The sequence below is a fragment of the Gasterosteus aculeatus genome, chromosome X, assembly GCF_964276395.1.
Source record: "Gasterosteus aculeatus chromosome X, fGasAcu3.hap1.1, whole genome shotgun sequence".
Taxonomy (NCBI): Eukaryota; Metazoa; Chordata; class Actinopteri; order Perciformes; family Gasterosteidae; genus Gasterosteus; species Gasterosteus aculeatus.
Window position 1 is genome coordinate 17041703 of NC_135698.1, and position 19149 is coordinate 17060851.

At 49.1% G+C, this 19149-nt stretch overlaps 1 protein-coding gene across 3 annotated transcripts; it reads left to right on the forward strand.

The window, feature by feature from the left end:
- The first annotated feature begins 457 nt into the window (after positions 1-457).
- Positions 458-17259, forward strand: zfc3h1 (zinc finger C3H1-type containing). Of its 3 annotated transcripts, XM_078083153.1 has the most exons (36): positions 458-1475; positions 3672-4157; positions 4401-4597; positions 4974-5367; positions 5552-5763; positions 5875-5998; positions 6100-6182; positions 6355-6534; positions 6613-6771; positions 6849-6983; positions 7474-7592; positions 7672-7815; positions 7898-8072; positions 8164-8292; positions 8692-9294; positions 9390-9499; positions 9689-9820; positions 9925-10046; positions 10465-10566; positions 10646-10774; positions 11159-11336; positions 11470-11656; positions 11749-11937; positions 12013-12250; positions 12326-12431; positions 12573-12771; positions 12858-12952; positions 13354-13458; positions 13876-13980; positions 14179-14329; positions 14417-14517; positions 14602-14703; positions 15214-15253; positions 15509-15571; positions 16169-16240; positions 17116-17259. In XM_078083153.1, exons 1-36 carry the CDS (start codon positions 932-934, stop codon positions 17155-17157), a joined length of 6252 nt encoding a protein of 2083 aa, XP_077939279.1. In that variant the 5' UTR covers positions 458-931; the 3' UTR covers positions 17158-17259. The 3 variants fall into 3 exon arrangements, with proteins under 3 accessions (XP_077939279.1, XP_040018521.2, XP_077939278.1); XM_040162587.2 differs by having other exon boundaries at positions 16169-17259; XM_078083152.1 differs by having other exon boundaries at positions 14417-14703; positions 16169-17259.
- Positions 17260-19149: the final 1890 nt, after the last annotated feature.

A 19149-nucleotide genomic window follows, 5' to 3' on the forward strand; every position in this document is an offset into this window, starting at 1 on the left:
AAATAAATATACCATCTGTAGTGATCAAAAAGAAGGCCACCACGGTTGCTGCTTGATAGTTTTGACGCATGAAATGAACCTTAAGAAAACCTTAAGGGCCCCGTCTTCTTAATTTTCAGGATAATACTGCAGACTGTGAAGAAAAACGATACAGTTTAAATTGTATCGGTTAAAGTAGTCAAAGTTAAATTAGTTAAAGTCAAAGTAGTTATCTGGAAATGAAAATATATCTAAATCAATATTCTCTCCCGACGTATATGTGAAGTAATACCGCTTCTTCATCAACAGGATCGTGCAGAAAATGACGTGTCATGTTTGAGAAAAAACTTTAGTCTTTTACGTAACAGATATCTCATTAGGTTCATATGTCGAAACTGCGCTAAAATACGCCTGATACGGAGTACTGGAATGAATGAGGAAATGAAAGAGCGCTGTGTCATTGGGAGGAGGAGACTGTGAAAGAAACTCCTGCTCCCGACCAGGTTACGTTCACAGACTCAGTTACCATGGTGACTGACCCTGAGCTTTAGTTACCTCCCTTTGTGAAATAGACAAGCCAGAGTTTCCCTCATCTCAGGGTTAACAAAGTGAGTTTTCACTAAACCCGCTTCTTGAAACGGGCCATTGTATATCGAGCAGAACATTATTGGTATGGTTATTGGTGACCCCGTGACGCCGCGTGACACACCCGGAAACTTTTCCATATATGGACACATGGATATCTACGTATGGGCAACTTCTTCTCTGCTTGTTCTCGTTCTGTATCGCGAGAATTGATTTGGAGCAGACGAGAAGCTAGCTGCTAGCTCATTAGGCTAATCGTCAGGGCGGTTAGACGCGTTACCGACCGACCGTCCGGTGAAACATGAACTATTTATGGTGATTAGCTCGGTGATCGTACAGCCGCAGGCAGCGGGTGAGTTTGGGCGAAATGGACGCGAACACAGTGAGTCGTTCTCCCCGAGAGGAGCTGGAGGACGGAGAGATCTGCGACGATGACACCGAGGAGAGTATGCCTCTCCGGCGGGGGGAGGGTAACTTTAGGAGGCATGTCCGCGGTGGTCCTCCACGGGCACGGAAACCTCACCTCCACCCGCACAACGTGCCGCCCCACATGGGCCACCAGTCCCCGGACTTCCGTCTCCTGATGCCTTACAACCGAGGCCCTCACGGCCCGTTCCCCCCGAGCCACCGGCATCAGTGCGGGCCTAGCGGGCCCGATCGGCCTACGGCTACCTCCACCCCGACGCCTCCGCTGCTGCTACCTAGCCTCGGTCCTCACGGTGACCCGAGCCCGAGGACCAGCTTCTGGGAGCGGAGCCACGGAGCTCTGGGCCGGTTCAGGCATCGGGCCATGCCAAACTGTGGACGCGGGGGCTGGAACCGTGGGAACCGGGGAGGAGGTAGAGGTCCCCCCGGTCGTTACGGGCCCGGAGAGAGTCACGGTAACCAGAAGGACTCTCCCTCGAGAAAGCGTATCCTTTCACCCGTTGTGTAATAGATTTACTGTGATGGACTGATTGAATTATAATACAGAGTGGTGATAATGGCATCACTCACATAAAGATAATACATTTACTGTGATAAAGCAGTTATAACAGCAGCAATAACGTAATTATATTATAATGATACTACTACTACTACTATGATAGGGAAACATTCAATTTCAAATAATTAAATTAAATTCTAGTATACAGCATTTATAACAACATAATAATAATAATAATAAGAAGAATAGACTGTGACAGAGACTAATTCCATTAGTATAGAGCCGTTTTAATATCATAATAATCCTATTCATCATAACAATTATAATGTATTTACTACAATATATACCTACTGATTCAATTATTACCGGCCAACAGTAACACGATGAAGATGATTTAATAATCATAATAGATTAATTGTGGTGGCCATAGTGACATACTAATTATAATAATACTAATAAATTTACTTTCGATAAGAACAGTGTTGATTTTGGCAGCTATTTTTGATTTAGTCTTAGTCTTAGTCTTCAGACGAAAAATGCATATTAGTAAAATGTAATTGTTTTAGTCTAGTTTTAGTCACATTTAATAGCCATATTAAACTCCTTTTCTTCCCTTCTCAGGCCCAGGGACCCCCTGTGTTGTCTCTACAGCTGCATAATAGTCTAGCTTGCAGTACTTGGTTGTCCATTAGATGTCCCTCCTAGGACAGGTCTATAGCAGCGGTCGGCAAACTTTTTGACTCGCGGGCCACAATGGGTTGTAAAATGTGACGGAGGAGCCAAGAACAAATGGTTGAAGTGTTTGTGTGAGCGAATATAAATGACACGTGAAAAATCATTACATGAAAGGATTTGGATTTTAACAAATAGCAAAGCATTTATTTGCAAGGCATTTTAACAAATTGGCAAAGGTGTAATGAGCAATGAGTTTATTACGTTAGACGCGTTTGTAACGGAGCGTCTCATCCACCGAGGAAACGCTGCCTGCCGTCGCCAGAGAACAGAGCAGAAAGGTCCGACAGTCTTTAAACGGGTCTTCATGTTTCTGTGAAGCAGCGCGGCTTCAGCCTGCTAACAGGCAGCTAAACCGAGACAGCTGAGCTAAACTAACGAAGCCACATTCAAACTCGCCGAAGCGTAAAATTGTCGTCGCGGTCCGTAGTCGGTGCACAAGAACCACCGCTGCACCGATGTGAGCGAGCGTTCTGGGTTCGTGGATGACGTCATCATGACACGTTAATAACCGCCGTACTTTGCCGCTCTGTTGTCTGTCAGCTGCGGGCGAATTTAGGGGGAAAAGGTATTGAGACTTCGTCAACCACCAACATTTTCGTCTCGTCTCGTTAACGAAAGTTAGAATAAATTTAGTCATAGTTTTTATTTTTTAAGATCGTTTTCGTCACGTCTTAGTCATGGAAAAAACGTTCGTTAACGAAAAGTTTTCGTCATAGTTTTTGTCGACGAAATTAACACTGGATAAGAACCTTCAATTCAATTAGAATACACTGCATTTATAATAATTCTAATAGTATTGATAATAACGCTGTCAGCCGTGGTAATATGATAATTTGAATATATAGTATTGTGGCAAATCACTGTCAAAATTCGAGAGCGCAAATAAGGTTGATGCGCGCGCGTAAATCAAACATCCGCGAGCAAATCTCCGTTGTAACTGGTTGTCATCTACGGTCCACTACGGTTACAGAGAGGTGTCGTTTGTGTTTTGACAATGTTTAATCTCATAATTTCGACTTTCCATCCCCTTTCTTTAGTGCGGAAATGGGCTTCGATAGTTGTGTGAATGCATCGCTCCAGCCAATCCAAAGACGGGGTTTGTAACCAATTAGATGTCGATACCATGGCAACTGGCTCCGCCCCCTTACTGTCAAAAAGAACAACAGCGAGCGCGTAGAAAACACCTTCGAGCGCGAGCAGAGACTAACCTCGCGAGCAACGAAGTTCACGTTCCGCGAGCGAGCAAATATCTCGCGCGAGACGCGGATGTTTGATTTCCTTGCACGCATCAACCTGATTTGCGTTCTCGAATTTTGACAGCGATTTGCCGCCATAATATATGTATGTGTGGTGAAATGGACACGAGTGCAGTGAGTCGTCACCACATATGCAAATGTATATTTGTAGATGATGGGAGGGAGACTTTTCTTTGACCTTTGACCTCCAGAGAAGCAGATCTTAAGGAACCAGGGCAGGAAAGTGTCTCACTGTGTTTCTAAACCGGGGACCAGTGTTGACGAGTCCTTCGAGGACCTCCTGTCAAAGTACAAGCAGATCCAGCTGGAGCTGGAATGTATCCGCAAAGAGGAGACCAGGGCCCTGGAGCCCACGCCCCCCCCCACAGCCCGGACCCCTGACAACACTGCCAGTATTACACAGAGCCACCCCGCTTCTGGACCTCCTACTGGAGCGGAACCTGAACCTGGTGCAGTTCCTGGACCTGAACCTGGATCTGCTCTTGAATCTGGACCCGCTTCTGGACCTGGTCCAACAGTGGAGGGCTCGTTGGAGCAGAACATGGTGGAGGAGAAGAAAGCGTTCCAAGCCTTCAACATCAAACCTCTCCGTCAGAAGCTTCCTTCTCCTGCTGCTTTGGTGGAGCTGAACATGAAGTGTGAGGAGCAGGAGAAAGGAGATACCGCTGACCAGGAGGGTGAGCAAACAGGAAGTTCCTACAAAATAAAAGCCTTTACTGGATCCCCAGGGAGAATAATCACGTCCAGCCAGTTTGCTGTTTTTCTTCAGCAATGACGTCATGTCTTAACTTTTACGAAGTTTTATTCAGTTTTACTATATTCTATATTCCACAATATTTTATTAACTAAACAATATGATGTTAATATGAGTTTTTATCATCGAATCATTTTAAAGTTTCACTTCCTGTGCGTCTCACCAGGTGATGTAGAAGAACAAACTAAACCAGATAGAGCAGAATCAGAACAAATAGCAGAGGAGTCAGAAGACTCGAAGAAGGCGACGAGTCTGTGCTGCAGCGAGGAAATCAACAAAGAGAAGGAGAAAAACATGCTGCCATGTTTGAGTCGCAGAGAATCGTCGGCCTCCAGTGAGGACTCAGTCATCTCTCCTGACAAGGTGGGGATGGTATTCCAAACCAGAGTCAGTGTTTCCCCATTAAGGGGGGTGGGGTTGGTAATCGGGAGTTTGTCTTTGTCTTGGGACTATGTCCGGTGACAAAGGATTATTTTTTCAATTTCATTTAATTTGTTCTGCTCAGTTATTGTATTGTGTGTGTGTGTGTATATATTGTACATTTTTAATATGGAATAATTACTGTATACCATACGTCTATGTAACCTTACCTGCTGCTGCTACACACAAATCCCCCCCTGGGATAAAAAAAAATCTTTTTAAACTAAAGTAGCCGTTAAGAAGCAGGTACCGTAGCCCTTTCCCATAGTCACGTCTCCGTAACGCGTCTGAAGGTTTTTCTGCTTCTGTTACCGAGCAGCCCGTTGGAAAGCTGGAGGAGGAGGAGCTATCGGAGCTGCAGTTGCGCCTCCTCGCCCTGCAGTCGGCCAGTAAGAAGTGGCAGCAGAAGGAGCAACAGGTGATGAAGAAGAGCAAAGAGCGGATAACCAAAGCCGACCTGGAGAAGAGCTCCGGACCTGCCCCCCCCAGCAGGCAGCGGGTCACCACAAGGTCCGCCTCTGCTGCCGCTGCTGCAGAGAGGAACCGGACCCGGTTCCAACCCCCGGACCGGGACAGAACCAAGACTGGGGCCAGACCCGCCGACAGAGACCGAGAGAGGCCCAAAGTTGGTCCTAAACCTGGTCCTAAGTCCCCGGTGGAGAGAGGCCGAGGTCCCGGCAAAGCCCACATCACCAAGAAGATGATCAGTCCAGGTACCTGCTTCCATGTCACCCAGCTCCCTTAAGCTGGTTCATGCCTCACGTGGTGCTTCAATGGTGGTGGTGGTGGTGGTGGAGATGATGATGGACAGGGGGATGATGGTGGAACAAAGACAACGACGGTGGTGAGGATTGTGGGGGTGATGATGATGATGATGATGATGTCGTCGATCCTCAGGCTCGGTGGCGAAGCAGGCCTTCAGGAAGCAGCAGCTGGGGACGTGGAAGCTGCAGCAGCAGAGAGACCAGGAAGAGAGCCGGAGACAGGAAGAAGAAGAGAGACGCAAACGAGAGGACGAGATACGGAGAATTCGAGATCTGTCCAATCAGGACGAGCAGTACAACCGCTTCATGAAGCTGGTGGGGTGGAAGGCGAAGACACGCAGCAAAGTAAGACGCTGACTAACTGGATCCGTCATTGTTGATTACGGGTGAGTTTATAGCGTTCGTAAAATACCACAGAAGTAGAGTGACAGGAACTGTGTTGTTCCTGCTTTTCAGTCCAGAGATGGCGAACACAGGAAGTCTGCAGGTAAACAAGGTTCAGACGCCTCCGGGAACCTCTACCAGTACGACAACTATGACGAGGTTGCCATGGATACGGACAGTGAGGCGGGTTCACCAGGTGAGACACCCCTGTCTTCTTTTTATGTTTAAATATGTCTGACTTCCTGTTTAAATAATATTCCATAATAAGAATGTTTAAACAATATTTTTTTGTTTCAGTGGCGTCGCCGAAACACAACCAGCTGATTTCAGGAGATCCAGGTTTCACTCCTTATGTCAACGACTGTCTTCAGTTTGGACTGGTACACTTTTTTCCTCCCTTCTCTTGTCTTTATTTCGTCTTCTATCCTTTTTGTGTCCCCTTCATCTCTACCCTCCTCCTCTTCTTTCTTTGACTTCAGCGGATTTCCTCTATAATAGTCTTTTGTCTTCCACTCAAAGGATTATTGAAGTCGTGTCCTCTCTGTCTCTCAGGCGTTTCTCTCCCCCATGATGTCTGCGGTTCCTCCCCCCCCTCCACCTCTCCCCCCCCCACCAGATGAGCTGGCGCCTCCTCCCAAACCCCCCTTTGCTGATGAGGAGGAGGAGGAGGAGATGCTGCTGAGGGAGACCTGTCTGATGTCCATGGTCAACAAGAGGGTGTCGTCCACAGAGGTGATGTAGCTGAGACGGTTGGTGTCTCCGTGCGGTCAACCTGTCAGCGCGCTAAACAGACCTGGTGTCTCTCTGCAGGAGAATAGCTCCAGTGGTCCTCCTTCTCCCATCGCTCCTCCGCTCCTCCTCCAGCAGCCAGTCAGTGGGAACCTGAGCACCGTCAGTCTGAACACCGTCACTCAGGCCAGAAGCAGCAAGTTTAACAGAGGACACCATGCTGCCAGAGCACCGCTTGTGGTGAGGGGTGTGGAGGTGTAGGGGGTGTAGGGATGGAGGATGACGGCGATGATGATCATCTCTGTTTCTCCTTCCAGCTGCCCAGACACAAGTCGGTGGTGATTTCTCTCGTGGACTCAGACGACAGTGACTCAGACCTGGACGCCTGCAGCTCCAACCAGACTTTTGGAGGACTGGAGTCCATGATCAGAGAGGCCCGGAGGACAGTGGAGGTGAGTCCTTTTTCATAGGAGACAGTGGATGACCTTAGAACATGGGTCCCCAAACACCAATCGCCGTACCGGTTAACCCCTCAAATTATTTTGTCCCTGGAGCTTACAAATTATCAAAATATTTTCTAATATGAAACCGGTCCGTGAGGCAAGAAATGTTTGGGAACCCTGACTTGGAGCACACCAAAAGAAGATGTTAGACCTTCTAAGCTAATTTTAGGTAAGGGGTCACATCCTCCAGTGGGCCAGATCAGGGTGCCCACACTCTGTTGGCACGTGAGCTACTTTTCAATTGAACCCCCCCCACCCCCCTCCCCTTCCAGGCTGCCCATCAACTATGATTATTACTGATAAATAACAGATCAATCTTTGTAATGTTACGAAACACTTCTGGGAGACAAACCCATGGCCCGGGGGACAAATGTGCTGCCTGATGAGAAGACTGTGGGCGGGACCACTGGGTTCAAACTGTTGTTTGGTCCCTTTTTAGGCAGCAAAGCCGAAAGCAGCATCGGGCAGTGAGAAGGAGAACAACCCGGTCAGAACACCTGAGACTCTACCTGAAGACAAGAGGGCCGAGTACCGCCTGCTCAAGGAGGAGATCGCCAGGTAAACACTGCATCCACAGACACACTCAGGCCTTCAGTGGACGTGTCCAACCCTCTGTGTCCTCTATATCCTCCTGCAGCAGGGAGAAACAGAAGATGATGAAGGACCACAACCCTTGGAGCTCCTCGGCCCCTGTCGTCTCAGACCTTGGGATGGAGACGTCCGTAAAAGCGGCCGCAGAGCAGAGGGTAATCGAGGCAGACCAGAGACTCAACAAGCACAGGTGAGTCCCTCAGAGCAGGTCCTGGTCCTCTTCGCATTCTTCGGAGACTCTGTAAACGATGGACCTTCTTCCTGTCTCGCAGAGAGCTGCTGCAGAGGGACGAGGCCATCCTGAGACATCTGCTCCAACAGGAGCTGAAAAAGAGAGACTCTCTGAAAGCCGCTGAGGCCAAAGTGGTGAAGCTTCGAGAGCAGCTGCAGGCCTCTGAGAAGATAGTTTTCGCCAACAAGACGCTGCTGAAGAAGCTGCAGGAGCAGGTGGGTCCTCTGGACACTTACTAGTGATCTAAACACAGCTTGTAAACACACCTGAGTCTGAACCCTGCTGCTTCATGTCCCACCTGTGCAGGTGCATCGTGTTGAGCATCGTGTGTCCATAAAGAAGAGTCAGTCTTCCCGCATGGAACAGGAGCTGTCTCAGGCTCAGCTGACGGCAGGCAGAGGGCCCAAACGCAGGGCGGACTCGACCCAGAGTCAGGTGAGAACACACTGTAGACTGTAGATCCCACTAATGTTACTTAAGCTCCTTGTTACTTTAGATCCTGCTAATTTTACTTAAGCGCCTTCAAACTACTTCCAACGTTAAATCCTTGGCTCTTCAGCTCCTCCTAACGTTACTTTAGCTGCATGTTACTGTCAATCATGCCAACGTAACTAGCCCCAGTTTTCGTCCCGACGTTACATTAGCTCCCGTTACATGAGAGGCAAGGACTGTTGGCCCCTGTTATCGTTGCATAGGTAGCATTGTTTAGCAGCCTGATAATATGATGCACAGTTGTTCGAGTGTTGTTGGACTTTCAGGGTGAAAAACAGTGAGTTTGTGAGCACAATCACTTATCAGGCTTCCATGCCTTGCTGACCCCGTCGTGTCCCACAGCCCAGTAAGATGCAGCGAGTGGACGGACCTCTTCGCGGATCCGAGCGTCACTTTGCAGAGCTCATCGCTCAGAAGCAGCGTCTGCAGCAGCTGGAGTCCGAGTACGCTCTGAAGATCCAGAAGCTGAAGGAGACCCAGGCCCTGTGCAACAGAGGACAGCCATCAGAGCCCCCGCCACCGGCCTCCACCCCCCTCCAGTCTACGAGCCAGGCTCCGCCTCCTGCCTCCTTTCCCCTGCCACAGCCCTCCCTGCACGACCTGACCCAGGACAAGCTCACCCTGGACAGCGAAGACGTTCCAGAGGCCGACGAGCAGGAAACTGAACCGGCGCCTGCCAAAGTAACCCGCCGAAACTCCCTTCGCCAGTCTAGCTGCTCCTTCACCAAACCCAACCTGGAGCAGCTGAGCTCCACCTCTGCTGTGGACTCTGCTGTGGACTCTGCTGTGGACAGAGCCGGCAGCAGGCCTTCTGCGGAGATGTTCACAGGGCTGGACTTGGAGGCCTTAAAGCTCGGGTACCAGCAGCAGGCCCGGCTGGGAGAGCTGCTGCAGAAGGAGCTGCAGACGGTGGGCGGTCACGTCCAGGGACCCCCGGCTGCACAGGTTAGCAGCACGTCTATGGACATGGACACGTAACAAACTGATCGTCCTGTCACATCATGTCTTGGTGTCTTTATGTTGTCTCCATCTCTGTGCAGGTGATCCCAGTGGAGGTGGACTCATCCAGCAGCCAATCAGGGAGCTCAGATCTGAGGCCTGTTCCCTTTGGACCCTATCACAGTCCCCTACTGGCCTTCAGGTCCTACAGGTACATTAGTTCATTGGCTTCATCTATGATACTCACGCCGTCCCGTATCGGAACATGTCCCACTATGTCCCCTCTGCACACCAGCAAGACCCAAAGGACCATAAGAACAAGCCCTGATGTAGACAGGACACACATGGGACATGAGACACGTGTGACTGATGAACACATCTCATATGGTCTCTTTCTCAGGTTCAGTCCGTACTACAGGACCAAGGAGAAGTTGTCGCTCACCTCTGTCACCTACAGCAACACCATAGAAGCCAGGAGGAGTTTCTGTCGGTTTGACCTCACCGGAACCTGCAACGATGACGAGTGCCGATGGTGAAGAGTCTCTTCCATGATGTCACGTCTATGTCCTATCCTTATGGTGTTGTGCATTTGTCTTCTCCTTCCTGGTCTCCATGTATCTGGTATCTGTTCTGCAGGCAGCACATGAGGAACTGCACTCTGACTGGAAACCAGCTGTTTCAGGACATCCTGTCCTACAACCTCTCCCTGATCGGCTGCTCAGAGGTCAGCTCTGACGAAGATATCAGTGATTCCACAGGTGAGCTCACGATGACCTGGTCCTCAGTAACGTTGCACGGTATATGCATACTAAAAAGGTGCCGTGGTACCTGTATTTTAAAAACAATATGATTTTGCATATTTTTAATAGTGATCTCATTAAAATAGTGCGCAGAATTGAAATTGAATGTACAATACATTCAATTTGACAAATTATTCAAAAATGATTTAAATAATTGCGAGTAGTAAGCCAGGTGTACGGCGGCACCACTGCAGGAGCAACCACCATCAGATAGTGCTTTCCCTCCCCACATGATTCTTCTAAGACTTTAGGAAAGAAGCTGATTACAGAAATAGTAATGTGATTTAATATTTATAATACTTATATAAAAAGTACTTTGGCTACCTTACATAGCCATGTTTACCATTTCTCACCTTTTCCTGTGTGGTTTGTGTAGAGAAGTACATGAAGAAGCTGTTTGGCACAAACAAGGACCGGATGGGCGTGGACCAGAAGGCCGTCTTGCTTGTCAGCAAAGTGAACGAAAGCAAGCGACACGGTGAGGGACCTTTTCTCTTTCCCATCATTGTCATCTTAATCATGGGAAGATGTCCTCTGACCCGTCTGTCCTCCTCCAGTCCCTCCTTTCACCACTTGCAAAGACACAAGGACATGGAGGCCGAGGTCGTCTGCTCACAACGGCTTGGGCCCGGAGGACAACAGCGGAGACGAGTCGTCAGGAGGACATCCGACCACAGGGAGACACGGTGAGGACAGGCGGTGGAATGCTTTTTTTATTCAGTCTGTTTTTTCCAAACAGACGGGTGCGGGTCTCTCACTTGAACCACCATGTAAATCCCACAACCATGAGAACATCCAACCATATGTTCCATTATATCTGGACTTCAGTATGGAGCTTAATAGAGACAATACGTGTCAACTAGGGGCATCGCTACTGTGTTATAGAGATAAGACATAATACATGCTACATGGTAACGCATGTTATTATAGAGGGAATACATGTTATTCTGATGGTGTCCACTAGAGGCATCACTACTGTGTTGTGGCGCACTAATCAATGAGGCTGACATTTAGTACAAAGAATACCAATGTCTTCATGTTGAATTAAATATCAGCAAATCTCTCTGCAGATGGCGTCTCTAGAACCAGCCTCTCGGCTCTGGACGCCTGCGTCACATCGGAGGACAAACGGTATTTTGTCAGTGAGACGGACGACATATCGAACCTGGAGACCAGCGTCCTGGAGAGTCCACGAGACACCCAGCTGTGGATCAAGTTGGCCTTCAAGTACCTCAACCAGGATGAGACGTGAGTCCTGGTCTGACGTCTGCTTCTGTAGGATGAGAACCTTGTGTTCCTTTTAGAGGGCTGTTAACGTTGGATGAGAACTGCAGGTTTGTTCTCCACTTCTATAAGATAATAACCTGATGTTCTTCTGTAGGTCTGCAGAAGAGTGTTTGGAAGCAGCCCTGAACACATTGTCTCGAGCTCTGGAGAGTAACTGCGAGAACCCAGAGGTGTGGAGCCATTACCTGTCCTTGTTCTCGAGGCGAGGCAGCAGGGAGGAGGTCCAGGAGATGTGTGAGATGGCCGTAGAACACGCTCCAGACTACAAAGTGTGGTGGAACGTAAGAAGGATCCTTTTCTTTACACAGAACTTTTACCGGGTCTGCTGATCTGATAAATCACTGTCAACGTGTTCCTCACATGTTCCTCTCAGTACCTGAAGCTGGAGGTTTCGTTTGAGGGGAAGGACTACGTTTGTGACCGACTGCTTCAGTTTCTGGTGTCTGAAGCGTCTTCTGCGGTCACAGACAGACTGTCCTTCCAGCTGATGGAGGCGCTGCTCTACAGAGTCCAGCTCAACCTGTTCACGGGCCGCATGGAGAGTGCATTGGCTATCCTCCAGGTGAGTGGAGGTCTCGGTCTGTCTTCTGCTCTTCTTGATGGGGGACGTGAACATAAACGTTCTCTTTCTTTGCAGGGCGCCCTGAAATCGGCCCACAACAGGAGCATCGCTGAGCACCTGACGGCCGGCGACCGAGCGCTGCTGTGGCTCTCCTACATCCACCTGACGGAGTTTGACCGGCTGCCAGCCGGCCTGCTGGACCCGGTGGAGTCCGGTCCGTCCCGACTGGTGAGCAGAGAGTCCTTCTTGCTGCCCTGGAGGACACCGCAAGACGTCAGCTCACCACTCCACATCCTGGTGGCTTTGTTCAGAGGTACAGAGGGAAAGTCATCTGTCAGAGCTCTTCAGTTTGTTCTGCTTCTACAACTGTTCTGCTTTCCCTCCTAAGATGCCGTCCATCAGTGCTCTGATGAGTCTCTGCCTCCGAGTCAGAGGACGCTGGCCTGCCTTCCTCTTCACAACAACCTCCTCTTCCTCTACAAACTGCTGGACAGGTGAGGGGGAGGGGTGGGTAATATGGTCACCAATGTTCTCTTTATAAGAACCACCACTGGCTGTTCGTCCTGAGGTGGTCTGCAAGTACCGGTACTTGTTTCTTGAATGTCTCTCTAACAGCTCCTCTGATTGGCCCACAGGCTGGATGAGGGCGTGGCTCTTTGCAAGTCTCTGCTGGAGCTCCGCCCCGAGTCCTGCTCTCTGAGGGAGGCTCTGGCCGACCTCCACATCAGGAAGGGATGCGCAGACCAGGCGGTCAGCATGTGGCTTCACGCTCTGGCCGAGTGTCCCAACAACGCAGAGGTTTTCTACCACTCCTGCAAGTTCCTCGTTGCTCAGGTGAGTCCAGGTGTACAGGGTGACATGATCAAGGCAGGTTCCGAGTACGTGAAGGGCCGTGACGGAGGTGTTAAAATGTCCCGCAGGAGAAGTCCAGTGCCATCGCTCCTCTGTTTCGAGGGTTCATCCTGTCGCTATGTGAAGACCAGCAGAGTGAGAAGAAGCCAGTGGAGGTTCTGAGGTGAGTGTTTTGAGCTGAACTAGACATTAAATATACTCTGGAATGTGGAACATTTATTGCCAAAATATGTTCGACATACAAGGAATTTGACATGGCGGTTGGTGCATAATATCGGACAATGAGACAATGGACAACAAGACAAATAACATGGTGCAAAAGCTCTTCAGTATAAAATAGAATTATATGGGATTAAATTCAAAATAAAGTGCACTAGCAAACGGATGACCAACTTTCACTGAAGTGAAAGTGGCAAGTATATGCATGTGGAGTGTGAAGGGAGGGACTGGTGGGAAAAGGGGTGTCAGTCAGTCAGTGGGGGACCCGGGCTCTGTTGATGAGCCCGACTGCCGACAGGAAGAAACTGTTTTAAAGAGAAACGGCCTGTTTTCTATTCCCTGCAGACACATCCTTGGTTTCCCCACTGAGGAGCTGCTGAGAGGTCTCATTATCAAGGAGCTTCAGGAGCAGCTCAGTCAGCAGATGCCCTACCTCCACCTCATCCACTGGTGTGTCTCCATCTGTTCAGGGCGTGGCTAGAAGTTGGTGACAAGAATTTAGCCAGAAGACATCTTCATGACTGATGTTTCAGAATTTTCTCCTTTTTAGATCTATTTCTCACAGGAAAGTTGGACAAGTGGCGAATTCTGTAGAGTGATATGTTGATAGCTTAGCATATTGACAAGTTTGATGTATGACCTCAGTTGCTTCCTGACACTGTCAGGACGACAGAACTTTTACTCTGAAGGGATGCTCGCCCCTTTCAGAGTAAAAGTCCTGGTAGGATTCACTTTCACAGTAATGATAACTTTTCATGTCATATAAATATTAAATGTCATGACATCCCGGGGAATCCTTTGATAACTGGTTCAATAACTGTCTCCTTGTTGTGTTTCATTCTGTTGTATTGATCCAAATTGTTTTAGTCGCTGGCAGTGGCTTCACGGCTCTGTGGAGGACACGGTGGACGCCTTTGAGAGAGGACTGGGGACAGCTATGCAGCTGGATGAGCTCCACAAGCTGTGGATGGAGTGAGTCTCGCCTGTAGTTACCAAGTGTGTCTGTCTCCTAGGGACCCTGTGTGTCTCTTAGTGACCCTGCATGGTTCTCTGTCTCTTAGCAACCCCATGCGTCTCTCAGTGACCCCGTGGTTCTGTCTCTTAGCGACCTATCCATGTCTGAGTTACCCTGTGCGTCTCTTAGTGACCCTGTGCGTCTCTGTCTCTTAGTTACCTGGTGTTCAGCAGCAGTCAGCAGACCCGATGTCAGTCCAAACTGTTCTCAGATCTGGTCCACCGGTGTCTGAGCACCGTCCCGTCTCGACTAGAGGTTCCCTTCAACCCAGCAGAGTTCTGGAGCTGCTACAGCTTCCACAACAAGGTAAGACATGTCTATCTGTCCCTTGTCTCTGTCTGTCTTTACCCTTAAAAGGTGTAAGCTTAAACTCTGTGTTGATTGGCTCCTCAGGTGGTAACTCTCTACCTGAGCTGTCTGCCTCAGTCCCAGCATGCTCTTGTCCTGGAGAGACTAAGATACGCTATGCCTAACAACACCGAGCTGGGCCTGAGGTACACACATGCTGTAACCATGGGGATGACTCCAGCTGTGTGGTTGTTGTGTTTGTCTCTCCTGAGTTGCTGTGTTGTCCTCAGGTTGCTGCATCAGGAGTGGAAGGATGGAAACATTGAGCACCTCAAGTTCCAGGTCCAGATGTTAAGTAGCCAGGCTCCAAAGTGTCTGGCCTACTGGGAGATGTGAGTCACACACTCACACACACACAGACGGGCGCACACACCCACAGACAGACGCATAACTGACTGTTTGAGGGTGTGGCCTAATGGATCTGATGGTGTTGTGGGTGGGGCCTAATGGTCTGAAGGTGTGTTACTGGCGTACGACGTGTGCGTCAAAAAGCACAACTCTGCTGTGCCTTTGCACGTAAATAGGTTATGCCAGTAATCGTCTACGTTACGTATCAACATTGACCAATTAAAATCAAGATATTACTGGACATTTGTGCCCTGACGTCACTACGCCAGCTGCGTTGTAAGCGTATTTCCGTGAAATTCACGGAAGTCAAAATGATTGCGGTGTCTGCCAATTTAACGGATCTGAGACGAGTTTTACAACGCTGTGATTGACGTGTTCACGAGGAAAGAAGTGGCCTAACTCCGTGCCTACCCTCTTACTGACATCACCGCACGTCACAGGAACTGCTGGTGTTTGTGGGTGGAGCCTAATGGTGTTTGTGCTGTGTCTCTCAGACTCATAGCGGTGGCGACGGAGCTCAAGGAGCCATCTGAGGTGAGTGAGTGACGGAGGAAAGTGTCCTGATCCTAGATCAGCTGTTCCTCTCTAAGTGGACGGAGCCGCCGACCATCGTGTGACTCGTCTGACTCTTACCTCCCCCTACCCCCCCCCCCCCCCCCCCCCAGGCTCTGTATGAGTGGTGATTGACTGTTTGATTGACGATACTTCTGTATTCTCTGACTCCATGCTCCACCCTCTGCTGTCTCCTCCTCCTCCTCCCTCCTTTATGTTACTTCATTTCTCCTCTAGGTCCGACACCTGTATCAGCAGGCTCTCCACCACCTCCCTCTGTGTGCGGCCCTGTGGAAACATGTAATTTACCCCATCACTCACTCACTCACACACATACAGGTGACCTGCTGACAACTACCCACTTCCTGTGCCTCAGGTATTACCCCACCTGTGCCTCGGGTGAATTAAGAGCCTTGGCTTTCTCCCTGTAGGGGTACTAGCTTGTCCACCTAAGACACAGGAAGTGAAGGACTTAATAGCTGTGTCTCATTCGGTCGGCTGCATCCTCCAGAGAAGCCGGTCTTCTGGTCTACGTGGGCCTAGTCCTTCAGAGACTGCATAGGCTGAACCAAGCAGCCCCTGAAGTGGGAAGGTCTGTCCTTCGGGGAACTTCCTGCCTGTACAATTTTTAAGTGCTACAATTTGTGAGTCTTTTAGTCGAGGTAGAGTCTGAAGAGGTGTGTCCTTAGTTTGCGGCGAAAGATGTGAAGGCTCTCTGCGGTCCTGGTGTCTTCAGAGAGCTCGTTCCACCATTTCGGAGCCAGGAATACCTTCTGTATAAACTGGGAGGATGGGTTGACAAGATGAGACACTGCTAATGTTCACACTTCAGCTGTTAGACGCATGTTCACCTACTACCCACCCTCCCTCTCTGCCCCCCCCCCCCCTTCCCTGCAGCGCTTGCTGTTTGAAGCAGCAGAAGGAGGCAGCGCGGACCGGCTGAGGAGGCTCCTGCTCAGGTGTCAGCAGGTGGGCGTGAGTCTCAGTGAGCGGCTCAGCTTAGCAGTGTCTCCCCAGCAGACCTAGGATCAGTGACACTCAGACTCAGACTTAGTAGAACAGTGAATAACTCAGTGAGAGCAGATAGACCAGTCGAGGTAAGACCGACATCCCCCCCCCGCCCCCCTCACCTGGAGCTGCTTGTATGACAACATGTACGTAAGTATGGAGCTGCTGAGTGACTGTTTGTTCATGTTCTCTCGTTTCTGTTCCCTTTCATTTGGATCCATCTCCTGTTTGATTTTACCTGCGTTTGTGGAGAGGGGGTGGGGGTGTTAAAAGATGTTTGCCCTCCTGTACATCAGCACGTTGTCTTTTCTTTGTCTCCCGAAGAAACAATATAAATTGTAAAAGTGATCAAACTAAAGGCCAAGTAAATCGTTTGTACTGGTCTCTGTCTGAGAGACTCTGGACCAGCAGAACTCTACAGCAGTGGTCCCCAACCACCGGGCCGCGGACCGGTACCAGTCCGTGGGCCGTTTGGTACCGGGCCGCACCACAGAAAGCATATATATATATTTTTTTTTTCTGCAAAATGTTTTATTTTGAAAATTGACCGGCTTTTCTCCTAATTATGTGCGCTCGTCCCTCTGACATATTCCCCACGCGTCACCAGGCGTTTTTCTTGTCCTTTCACCGTGCACGGCAGTTTCGCCGACCTGCGAACACAGAGCGCGCGCCTACTACTTCACCCCCCCCCCCCCCCCCCCGCGTCGGTCGTTCCGCCAACCCCCACACCACCCCCTCCCCCACCCCCCGTCGGACCTTCTCGACCGGTCCGCGAAATATTGTCTGACATGAACCGGTCCGTAAGGTAAAAAATGTTGGGTACCACTGTTTTACAGGACTCGATGTGCTGCTCCCCATTTTCCTTTTGTCCCATGTGATGATTAGGAGTATTAGCGGAGAAGAGCGAGCGACGTCCTTCCACTGTTGTTTTTTACATGTTGGATTGAAATGTTATTAAATTATTTTCTAAAGAGGACAAATGTCTCCTGAGGTTTTATTGTGTCTTTATTATGATGGTTCCTGGACATGTGGGTCAGCGAAACAAATAGAGTTGAAGACAAAGGGTCCGTCACATTAAAGTGTTAAAGTCTAAAAAAACTAAATCGCTGAGAAGAAAATCAACAACTAACCCTTCTTGAATAATGAGTTGAGTGTTTAACACAATAAGAAACGCACACAAGAAGAAGTGTCGAGAAGCCGCCTCCTCCACTTTAGTAACATCCTACTATGGCTGTGACGGTTTAACAGATCGATCCATTTCTGGTCACAATAAGAATGAAGTGAGCTCAAGTAGACCAGTTATGAACCTGAAGTATCCTTTTCAAAGTCAGTGACGTTACAACTCAACTGAAAAAGTGTGACAAAAAGCCTTTTTTCAGCTCATCTCCTGTCCTAGTAGCCGACTGCTGTCATTTCACCAGGAGGCACATGTGAGCAAACCCGCATTCTGGTCTCCTTGACCCTCCCGTGAATGCATATGCATGACACGGAAAGAGTGACTCGCCTTTTTCAGTTCCCACAACAGGCAGTCTGCGCTTTCATGTTTGTACCTCGCCATGCTTCTACGCTCACATTGCGAAACAAATACGCCTGAAGAGGGCGCAAAAGTGTTGAAAACACCTTGAGGTTTCAGTGTGCACAGTAAGGCGCATTTTAAACACTGAAGGGAAGGTTTCCACGCCGCCGCTCAAGATGCAAGACGGACCCAAAAGCACAAGAAGTAGTACAGTGTTTCAGTCATTACACCCAAGTATGTATATGTTATGTATTAATACATCACTAGTACACTAGTATGTAGAGTGTTCAGAGGGCATTTGTTAATGTGCTTAGTTTTATATTGATGGAACGGGTTTATTCATTCAAATGAAAAAGACTGAGGTAATTATGGAACATATTTCAGGTTTCTTGTCCTTTGCAGGAGTGGAGTTTGGTCCATTGTGTTGGTTCAGTGTGACGGCTGCAGTCAGGATGTTGTGGGTGGAGGAGATGCTCCTCCTTTTCCTCTTCTTCCTGTCTAGGACAGGATGTCAGAGAAAAGCGAGGGGGAGGGGGGGGGCGCCGGCATTTAGCACCGTATCACACGAAAGCAGTGTTACACCTGGAGGTCAAAGCAGGAAGGTGTGACGTTAAACTCTGCCTGGAAGTATGCGTGACATTGAACAAGGAATGTTTAATGGATAGTGGAGCTTGGCAGCCTGTCGATATACACAACTGCTTGTTAAACAATACAGTAACTCAAACAAAACAGTAAAAAACGCTCTGTCTTGGTGAAGAGCGAGCTAAGCCAGAAGGGAAAGCTCTCAATTCTTCTGGGTGGTCAATGTTCCGACTCGCAACTATGGTCACGAACTCAGGGTCGTGACCCTTAGGGTGGCCATGCTCAACCTAGGAGGGTCAGGAGCTCCGCCTTATAGAGTGAGGGTTTGGAGTCAGCCTGAGGGAGAGGGTTTGATGTGTTTCATCGAGTTACGTAGGACTCGCCATACGCCCCATCCTGTCCAGTAAGTAAGCTTTCACATGTGACTGTTGTAGTCAAGCTTCACGGGGGAAAAAGGAGCTGTGGATTGTTCGTTAACCGAATCAAATGACCTGTAGAAGTCTCCGTAACAAAAAGACAGCCAGGCTTTTGTTAGTTTGCAAAAACAAAATCCTCTGATTTATTGCTGCGTTCACTCATACTTCCTGGTTGCAGTCCTATGCCCATTATGGGTAATGTAGTCCAGTTAAACCTACCAAGGTGGACAAAATCGTTGTGAATTATACCCCTCCAAACTCCTCCTAACTCATTGTCCTGTGGGTGAGTGCCCCCTAGAATTTACTAGAACTGGCCCTGTAAAATGACCAGGAACATGAATAATCCATGCATATCT

What these genes read in the sequence shown, in the direction of transcription:
- zfc3h1 (XM_078083152.1), top strand. Translation starts at nt 932, where the DNA reads ATGGACGCGAACACAGTGAGTCGTTCTCCCCGAGAGGAGCTGGAGGAC. An exon ending in TGAAGAAGCTGCAGGAGCAG is followed by an intron (nt 8,073 to 8,163) that starts GTGGGTCCTCTG and finishes CCACCTGTGCAG; the next exon opens with GTGCATCGTGTTGAGCATCG. An exon ending in GAACGAAAGCAAGCGACACG is followed by an intron (nt 10,567 to 10,645) that starts GTGAGGGACCTT and finishes GTCCTCCTCCAG; the next exon opens with TCCCTCCTTTCACCACTTGC.